The following is a 10,332-nucleotide window of genomic DNA, read 5'->3' as shown; positions in this document are numbered from 1 at the left end:
AAAAATAAGTTTCAACGAAGTGATACCAAGCCGAAGAGCGTGAATGATACTGAACTTACAATTTCTTTCCGCGACGCCTCTGTTTCAGAGACAGAGACGTGATGTTTCGTGAGCCTAAACACAGGAACTTGCGTCAAAGACCCGTATGCGTCTTCGTGACAGTTACAGGAAAACTTGAGAATATTCGAAATCTGACTGGAAATATGGCGAATAATTTATTCTGGCAGCCTCACAATTGTTAGTCCAACTTGGGAATTCTTCATTCGTTAGAGCTACGGTTTCGCTTCCGTAAGCTAAGAATTTCAGTTTGGAGGAAAATGCAATTTTTAGTCGAAGCGATGTAAATTCCGCTGTTTTTTTTTTTTTACCTTTTCGAGTGACGAGCTGAACATGAAACATTTTTAATTTTTTCTTGTTACTTGGTCGTATACAATAAAACATTTTTGCTGAACTATATTCTTCAACGTAATAACAATTCGCTTTGCGTTTGCATTGCTCGAGGAAAGTTTGATAAGCCTATTTTCCCCGAACTTTATATTATTTTCTAGTTGATCATCAGTCTTCCTTAATTTCCAAATTGTATTTGGAAATTAAAATTCTTGACGGCTTTCAGATTCTTTGCGCAACGTCAAATTATATATGACGGCAATAAAAACTGCTAACGTGTGCATCCAAAACGTCCAGTGTTGTTGCATTTTAAGCAATAAATTGGGAACTTTAATTATTTGCGCTGGCGTGAGATATTTCACCAAAGGTTTGTGTATTACGTTCACACAAGTAAATGAGTTTGAAAATCAGTTCTTGCGGACAACACGTCATTAAAATCTATTGAGTGTCACAGAAAGTGCGCTTTTTTGTTCAAAAATATAGTACAGAAATACTAACTGTATAATTCGTATAGAATAACCGAACATTTTTGGATTTTTGATGAGGTGAAATCTCTGTTAGCTTCGTTTCATCTATTAGGGCCTACTTGAACAAATAGATATGGAACAAAATGGTGAAACATTTTCTTAAGCTAAGAACGTATTGGGCCAACTAAACTAAACCTTGGTCGTAGGCTTTCCATATTTTTAAGCACCATCAAGTATTTTCTCCCCACCCAAAAGAAATTAAATTTGAAGGCAAAGGCCCTTGGAAATGTACACAGAACGCTCCTAAAGAAAAAAGGGAGAAGTCTCGCGCGCAGAATCGTTACCATCGAGCGTTGTCAAGGGAAAAAAGCGCATGCGCGCGGACTTAATTTTTTTTTTGTACGCGGATTTTTGTACCGAATATTTATATATAACATCCGAACACTTATCAAATAGAAAGAGTGTGTTGGCTTAACGGTAAGCACTTGAGCGCTCAGTCTACACGTTGTGGGTTCGATCCCCACTTTGGACCTTGTTGGGCCTTTTTACTTCTTTTTACATGTTGTAACGGGTATTAAAAAAAAAAGAAAATATTATTTATTTTGCCGAGGCTGGGGCTCGAACCCAGGACCCTTCGCTTCCAAAGCGACACTTTTTCTTGGTTCCCACCCTGGTCCCCCAGGGAGAAATGCTCGTTCTATATATTTATCTAAAAGGTTAGGCGAAGGCCGACCGAAAAAGAAAATCCACCCACTTGGATTCGAACCCACGAGTCTTGGGAACAGACGTTCAACTACAGCCCTGGCTGCCCAACCAACCAGGCCACGGGCACGTCTTAGATCGTCATTGGAATTATGGATATAAAGGCATCGATTTTCGACCTGCGATCATTGGACTTGATACGGGAAAATGTATTGCGCCGCCAACTTTACAAAATTCGGGGTTTGCAAGGGAATTGGAAATACGTCTAGTATCATTCTGTGTGTGCAGGTTTATGGAAAAGAACCTTCGGCAATGTTCGACCGGAATCAAAATCGCGATCTTCGGATTTGAGTTTTGGGAGGTTCTGGACGACACTGAATCGTAGTTGGTTGTAAGTTTAAACTTGGTAATAAGTCTAAAATTAGAAGCCTTCAATCCGACGACTTTTCTCCATGATTTTTTTTTTTTTTTTGGTTCTTCTTTTAAGGGCAGAAATGCCACCAACACCAACAAAATACCGTGGGATCAGCGCTCGAATTGGAATATACTCTGCAATTTCTTCCTGAGGAAAGAAAAAATGTTTCACCAACTCCTGTATCCTGCCAACTGTAATGCTTAAACTTAAAAACACATAATGCCATCATATGGAGTTGGTTATTTTAATGTACAGTTTTATTAATATATATGTTCAATTGGTGGGAGTTTTACATTTTTTTTTTGATTGAAGCGCTAATACTGAGCAGTTACACTGAAGGCAAAAACTGAAAATGTTGTGAATACAGTGAATGTCCCAAATATGAATTTTACAAGTTCTGCCTTTTCGAAGGCTTTTTTTACAAAATGACACATCTTACAATCTTACTGTCGGTGTGAATGAAACATGTGGATGTGTTTTTATAATTTTATCGATTCTGTAAAACACGATATCCTGTTTATACCACAGAAACTAAAAAGGATAGTTTTGTGCATGTACATCTCAACTTATCAGGGTTTTGACAAGTGACTCATTAAAAAAAATCAAATATGTTCCAGTATCCATCAAAAATATGGACTGTTTGAGTTGTAGGTAAAGGTGGGGGTCTCGTCAGTAGATGAATAATTCAAGGCCAAGTCAAGTTTTAAATTCACTTGTAACTTGTCAGTGATTTAAACCGAAAAGTCACCAATTCTTAGATAACACCACCAGATGATTATAAAGTTCATGGATGTCTGCACCTGTCCGTACATCAAGTAGGATGAGCAGGCATTCTAAAAAATGTCTAAACGAGTGAACAATTTACCTCCAACTTATGGAAACTGTGCAAAAGCTATCTTTGATAAATACGCTATCCACTTAGAAAGATTAGATTCTTATGAAACTCATATTTGGGACTGATAATTGAACGCTGTGAACTGAGTTCAGCTGGAAGCGTGCACAGATTACGCACACAAATTTTGGTCACTGTGATGCAAGCAAGCCGTCATTGCAGCCCAGTTTGCTTGAAGCTCAAATTACATTTTATCAAAAGTCGACTAGAAATGTGCAGAGTAGCTCTGTCTTAAATTCTCTTTTAAAAAATGAAGAAAAAATGGAGGTAAATTTCTGCTATTGAAACGTCAATACGACATGTACACAGCTTTCCTGTAACACTTATCCAATTAGCAACATAGAAAAGACCCCAACAAAATTTAAACGTAAGATATGTAAGATTAAATAAACAGAAAAATCTATGTACAAACTGAAAAGTAGAGTTTTTAAATAGATACTGGATATGATAAATGAAACTTTTTCGTTCATAAAAAAAACAAATCAATTAAATGTCTGTGATTAAGGCGCAGAAACTCGAAAGCAGTGCACCAGACTACACGCCTGTTGTTTTCGAGTGAAAACACAAGTCTGGAAGCATGTATCTTAGAGGCATAATGCTGAAAAGAAAAAGGAACAAAACCACCTGTGTCAGTTTCTACAACAGTAATATTAAACAACGCACAAAATAGTATACAGCTATGCATTTTATATGATACAATTGTGCTGCCTTTATACATTGCCCTTCAAACTGTTATTCTCTAAAATATCTCTTTTAAACAATTTCTCATTCAAATACTATTCACATATCGTAAAATCAGCCTTGTCCGGGTTCACACAATATTCTGTACTGCTTTGAAACATAACAAAATTAGTAGGACACAAGTTTTTGAAACATGTTTAACCCCAGCCGAAAGATTTGAAACGAAATAACAGAGATGTCTCCAATGGTTCAATTTAAACAATTTGGAGAAACTTTATGTTTCAGTAATATGACCAGAATATGTAATATCTCCTTAAGGTATTCTGGGAAAAAGAAGGGAGTAAAATATTATATGAAGATATAACACAGATTTTTCAGATTTGACTGCATTTTTATCAAGATTACAGCAAAAAAAAATTATGTGTTAAACTTGAGATATAGCAAAGGTTTAACCTTAAACGAGCCAATTTTTGGGGGGAGTAGTTTTTGGTTTGAGGTATATTCCAACAGCACCAACTCCTGCAGGAGTTCAGCTGTCTAATGACCAATCTTTCTTAAACTTAAAGATACACTCATTGTCAGCATATCTTGAAAGCTTCAAATTCATCTGACAAAGGGTTTTGTAAGTGTGGTCATTTAAAGTTCTTGCTCTCGCGTGTATTGGTCGATACACTGAGCACAGGTCATCAAGGAAAGAGTCAAAATTTTGAAGGCTCTGAAACATGGAATAACGGTAGATCAGATGTTCATAAAAATGGTGTTGAAATGACTGCAAGACATAAGCAGAAACATTCCTGACGGCTAAGTGCAAGTAAAAGGTCTATTACAGTGACATCTGATAAAATATACAAGGGGTTCCTGCCTCTGGAAATCTGAAACATACTGCATTTTCTTCAATACCAGTCAGTGTTGGTGATGTGGCTCCAGCTGATCAATATCTGCCAAGATATTATTATGCATGTACTTTTATTTTACCGTCTTACTACAGGTTACAAACAAACGATAAGCATTTTGTGTTCTGCTGGTTCCTGGGGATACGTTGAAGAAAAACAGATACTGTGAGAGGTACCAGCCTACTTGTCAAAACACAAGCCTCATCAAATTTGGGTCCACCGACACCAATGTTTAAAAAAAAAGATTTACAGAAAAAAAAGACAATTGCCTCCTGAAACCAATCCACAAAAAACCAGGGCATCAAAGTCACCGTCAAGATTTGGAAATCAGCCTCCCCCAAAATTCTGCCTTGAATGGCGGGACAAGGTGTGCCAAAGCTAAGAACCGCCTCGATGGACCGCAAACGCTTGACCTCGTTGCCAAAGCTAGCAGTCACGTGCCTTCCGTCGGATCTTGCGCATGCGCCGGTTCCAGTCGTCCCGCCACTGCAGCACGATGCTCTTGCTGTCGGCGTACAGCCCGTCCTGGTCGGGGTTCTCGTTGTTGGCCCCCAGGATCAGGTACTTCTTCCCCAGTCGCAGCTTGGGACACTTGCAGGTCAAGTCCTGCCGGGGGACAAAGAGGAACTGGTCACCCCGCCGGATGCGCTGGCTGCCCCTCTTGAAGACCGACATCACGTTGATGGTGAACTTGACAAATTCCTCCCCCATCTCCCTGGACAGAACGTGGGCCTGGATGACTGCAAGTTTCAAACAGGAAGAAGACAATAAGAGCAGTTAGTAATGACACATTCCTTAGAGGCTGGTTTACACTTGGTGCAGAAGTGAGCATGAACGCCGCCAGATCAAACATTATTGCTGCAAATTCACGAGAGTTGATCACATTTCAACGAGAGCAAATTTCACTGCAAATGTTTCATTTTGCCATTATTGCTATATATACTTGACTTCAATTCTTTTGGAAGAACTTAAAGGAGGAAGAAATGTAACCGTCCAACTTTTTTGTCATATAAAGATTTAACAAATCTATCCGCCAAAACTCCATCAACCTGCTTTTGGTTCTTGTGAATTCATAGCAATTTACATGTAATGGTACTAGAGACCTATAGAAGGTTTGAATGGCTGCCATCTTGCAGGCCAGTGCTTTTGTTCTACACGGATGCACAAAGGAGGCTTCCCGGTGGAACAAAGGAACTGCCCTGCAAGATGGCTACCATCCAAAGCCTCTTTACTGAATCCACTGACACTGTGCAGTAACTAAATGGCACTTTTTTGAAAAAACTAATGTGAAGATCAAGTATGATATTTGGGATGGTAAGCTCTCTTGCTGTGCAAAGCTTGTCTATAAAGCCTAGCTAGGTTTGTTATTACTGGCTTATTTCCTCCACAAAGAAGTCCGACAGCTGAATTGCATGGTACTCCAGAAAAATTATTCCATTAAGACTGAAAATCATGTAAGAGGCAATTAAGTTGATTAAGAAGTGTATGACAGTTCTTTGCATAATGTGGTCTCGAAGACTCAAAAATTTGCCCCTGGATACAGAGTTTACACAAGAGCTACGAAAAATGAATAGGTCACTTCACACTTTCACATAGCATTTTCCCTACTCGGCCCATTCGTGCCATAATCTAACAGCTATGGGCCTGTCCTTGAATGTAATTGTGCCGACCTCCGACCTCCCATATATATATCAAAAAAGCTCATTACCTCTGTTTTCTTAAAAGGTTAACCTGCAAAGATTAATTGGGGGCAACATCATTTGTTTCCTTGGGAGGCTGTGGGTGCAGGTTGGGTGATGTTTTTTACAAAACCTGATGAGTATGCTGCAGACTTTTTTCCTCTCTGGTTTGTAAAAATAACACAAGATCTGATAGAAGCAACAATTTTTTGGCCAATAAAAAAACAGAATAGTGGGAAAAATTGAGCATGTCGGGCATCTGTTAGCAAAGTGAAACTTAAAGTCACTAGGCTACCAAAAACTCCATGGAATGGTCTCTGAAGGCATTACTGTTCAAACTCACCAATAAGCATCAACCTTAGATAGCTATTGATTCAATAACTGCTCAAATGACCAATTGGCGTTGACCTTAGAAAGCTGTTGACTCAGTGTCTCTTAGAGCGGTGAGAAATAATCAAGTGATGTGTCTGTCTAGTGGGAGCTGTTTTGACGAGGAGAGTCACACACCTGAGGTCAGAGGGGACAGCAGAACTAACAAATGTGGCAGCTGCAATTTAGGGAACAAGTTTCAATGAAAGAATGGAAGAGAAAAAAAAGGATTTGCCTGCAGGATTGAAACTAACTGAACTAAAAAAAAAGACACACAATCGAGCCATTTGAACTGTTCTTGAAATACATTTTTTCACCCTCAATTTACTTCCAAAGCCGTTGCCACAATCCTTCTTTTTTAATGCTATACGTTTTGACGGAATAACTCGATGCCGTGACGGATTACGGTTGTTGATAAATGCTCTTCAAATACAAGCTCAGTGTTTAAGAACCCCGGCCCTCTCCCTTTTTTGTCGGGGCGTAGGGCCTAAGACCGTTTGGCAACAGCCCCTGGTCATTCTGCTGGATTTCCAGCCACTTGGGTTCCTTTCCCACACATATCCATAACCGCTCCCATTGTTCAAGCTCTCGCCCGCTTCTCCCCGTCCCTGATCCTGTAAACTATTTTCCCCTCAACTGACTAGAACGATGGCAGAATTCCCCCCCCCTTCATTCACAATCTGCTTTGATGGCTGGGCAAACAGAATTGTCCCCCGTAAACAACTTCTCCTCGCTGGCTAACCGGACAGGTTTTGGGCATTAACATTTTACACCATTTTTTAAGCCACAAGCTCAGAAGTTGGTACAGTCCAAATCTGATTTAAAAACTTGGGAAAATAAACACAGCTCTCTTAAGGGTCGAGTCTATAAATCTGATGTTCAGCCCTGTTACAAAATATATATTGGAAGGGTACCCAGCGTGAAGTCACAGAGAGGTCAATTAATTTGCTCGTTGTTGGCACCCTTTCTTCTTTGAGTAATGCCCCCCACCCTGAAGAAGGTATGACGTGCCATTTCACATTCTTAGAATGAACTTTGTCAAGCTTCACTTGTGTCACCTGAAAAGGGTGAACTTACTTAACCCACTTGGATGCGAGAAAAGCCGTACATATCAGTTGACTCACGACAATTATGGTAACATACTTTGAATTATTGATACTGAAACAAAATATCTGTTCAAGCAGCAAAGTTTTGGCTGTAAGTCTGATCTGACGTGACAGAAAACAGTTTTGGTAGTTTAAAGATTTTGCATAGGAGAAACCTAATTTCTGGAAAATTCTTAATTTCTTAAAATTGGTTGGTGAACAGATCACTTGATGCAGACTTTCTAATTATACCGCAAAAAATATCTCAATTTCTCTCGTGATAAGGTCCTTATAATAAGCAGATTACGCTGTGTTTGCTTGCTGTGCAATTCATGAACACTGGCCCAGTTCCCATTTAATTGATTGCCCATTCTTTCAATCTGAACAGAATGAGGCACTTGGGACTACTGATCCAAGTATGACTCATCAGTTTTCAGCCCGCGGACGCGTCGCTTCGCAGCCTCCATATTTCATGTGCCGTGGTGGAACGATCTGTGCTGGCATTTTGCAACGAGCGGGGAAATGGTGCTCCGGGGCCAACTGGCAAAGAGTCACCAGCGTGATACAGGAGAAAATGAAGTGCCTCCCTCTAGCATCTCTCTGGCATCGATCGGCTTGCAAACTCATCGTGTGGGGTTTCTCTTCACAATCAATCCCAAGGTGCGGCAAATGTAAGAATGCCTGCTGGGCTGGTAGTTCATCCCTCCGATGGTAGTTTACATATGCAACCCAGCCCAACAAAATGGTTGAAAGTCCCTAGAGCCAGAGCTGCTTTGGCATTAAAGGCCAATGAAAAAAACCTTGCATGAGGAAAACCAGGAGGAATCCTCAACATTTTTTAACTACAAAATAACTGTATATATATTTGCGCAAGGATTTAAAACTCAAGTCCTGCTGCTTCAGCCAAATCCTTTTCTGAGTTTGAACAATGCAGTTTAGCAAGAAACTGTGGAAATTAAGCTATATATTATCCACAGGATGAGAACCTAAGATTTTCATCTTGGACAGAAGGCTGAGGAATGGGATACAGAGGCATGCTGAAAGTGTGGAGGCATTTGCAGGACTGAGGGCTCCGACTTGAGTCAGACTATTTGTAAATATATCAGCATGCTTACGTTAGTGTGATTTAAGGCAATTAACAGCACTGTCCTGGTGCTCCTATTCCAACTCCTTCAAATTAGTCAGCAGATGCAGCTTTTGTATTTTTGGCATCAGTCCTAGGTTACTATCTGATTTTTTACGATAGTTGAGATTCGGCAAGGGTTCAACTGCAGCACTTCATTACTGAAAGCTTAGATGCATGTTAGCCTCCTGTTTTTGCATGTATGACTCAATCCACAACCAGACGGTCCAAATTGAAGTTTGAACACGTAGACCCCATTTAGGCAAAGCTGACATGCAAGGGGGAGGGGGGGTACTCGTGGGGATTGAATGTAAGAGGCTTTATCAGTGAGCCGAGCGGAGGGACAGGTCCAGAGGATGATGAGTGGGCCCTCGAACCACTCACGGCAAATTGGAAAGCGAGTGACTAAGATCCAACATGGTCTCCGCTCCAAATCTCAAATCCCCATAATGCAAGCCTACAGATCCACAGGGGCCAATATGGACTTCGTCATGTCAGCCTTGCGTGCATTATGTCTCATGGTTCTACCGTTACTCCCTTTGCCTCCCTTATTTCACTGCCCCTCCCAACCCCTGAGGCTTTGTGCCGATGGGTATAACCTTAACGGAGAGGGCGGGGCCCAGAGAAATTGATTCAGGTGCAAGGATGCTAAGTCGGGAAATGAACAAATTCGCCGGTTAATGTCCCAGTACCAACACACATATCCTGATTAATGTGTCCGACCAAATTTTCCTTGAGGAGCCTAGGCTGTTTTGCTCCTACACGTGCATCTCAGATTTATGTGCCATTCCCGAGGGAATTGATGTTGCCAGCATTTGTTGACGTGCTGGCTGGAACTATATAGTTTGGTGTGCCTTGGTGTGGGAAATCCTGCACAAGTGGGCGTTGCCAGGAAGTGGGCATGGCCCTTTCCGAAGGGGAGGGGGTAAAGCACTCATAGGTAGCAGACAATCGATAGGGGGGTCAATCTTGCCCCCTTTCCTCTTTTGGTTTTCTTTTCTTGACCTTCTTTTTCTTCTCTGTACCCCCTAAATATGCCCACACCTCAACAATAATTGTCTCCAAGAAATATTGTCTCCAGCTCCTGGTTGGGCATCCGTCCACACTTTGCTTCACCCTCCCTATCTACCTCCACTCTGTTTACCGAGTGCATAACTATGGACCAATCCATCAAAAATCCGCCTGTTTGCAAACGAGTTGTGTCGTTCGAAATTTACAGTATCATTGCAAGCAAAAGGATTGAACTACCGCTCTTGGGAATGCTCACTGCTGAAATATCAAACACAGAGAAAGCCCTTTAGTTGAGACAAGGGTTTAATGGCGAAAAAAACTACAGAGTGGTCACAGATCTGAGGCATGGTTGTATGCACGAGTGCAGACCGTTCACTGCCTGCTGATGAATCTTTACAACTGCACAACATTCTCCGGTGGAAAACACCCTCGGCAGTTCTGTAAAGAAAAAAAAATCGCCGACCCGGGTAGGGAAGTCCTACAATATCAACCCTACATGGGGGTACACGGTCGACCACCACAACAGCCAAATTGGATTTTCTGACTCGCAGAACTCAAATCGGCATTTCATTAAAGAACCCGCTGAATAGCCCAAACTCACCACAGCAGCACCTTGGAGGAATTTATT

General features: G+C 41.0%; 1 protein-coding gene across 3 annotated transcripts in view; it reads right to left on the bottom strand.

Moving 5' to 3' along the window:
- Positions 1 to 2,206: 2,206 nt before the first annotated feature.
- LOC110979695 (netrin-1-like) overlaps positions 2,207 to 10,332 on the bottom strand; it is an 84,517-nt gene continuing 76,391 nt past the window's right edge. For all 3 annotated transcript variants that reach the window (XM_022235719.2, XM_022235720.2, XM_022235721.2), the window contains one exon: positions 2,207 to 5,177. In XM_022235719.2, the coding sequence (XP_022091411.1) occupies positions 4,864 to 5,177 (314 nt within the window). In that variant the 3' untranslated portion in view covers positions 2,207 to 4,863. The remainder of the gene's footprint in view (positions 5,178 to 10,332) is intronic.

This window comes from Acanthaster planci, linkage group LG07, assembly GCF_054643075.1.
Source record: "Acanthaster planci isolate LZ-2023a linkage group LG07, COTS_SCS, whole genome shotgun sequence".
NCBI lineage: Eukaryota > Metazoa > Echinodermata > Asteroidea > Valvatida > Acanthasteridae > Acanthaster > Acanthaster planci.
Note: the sequence above shows the minus strand (reverse complement) of the source record. Positions and strands in the feature narration are given on the sequence as shown.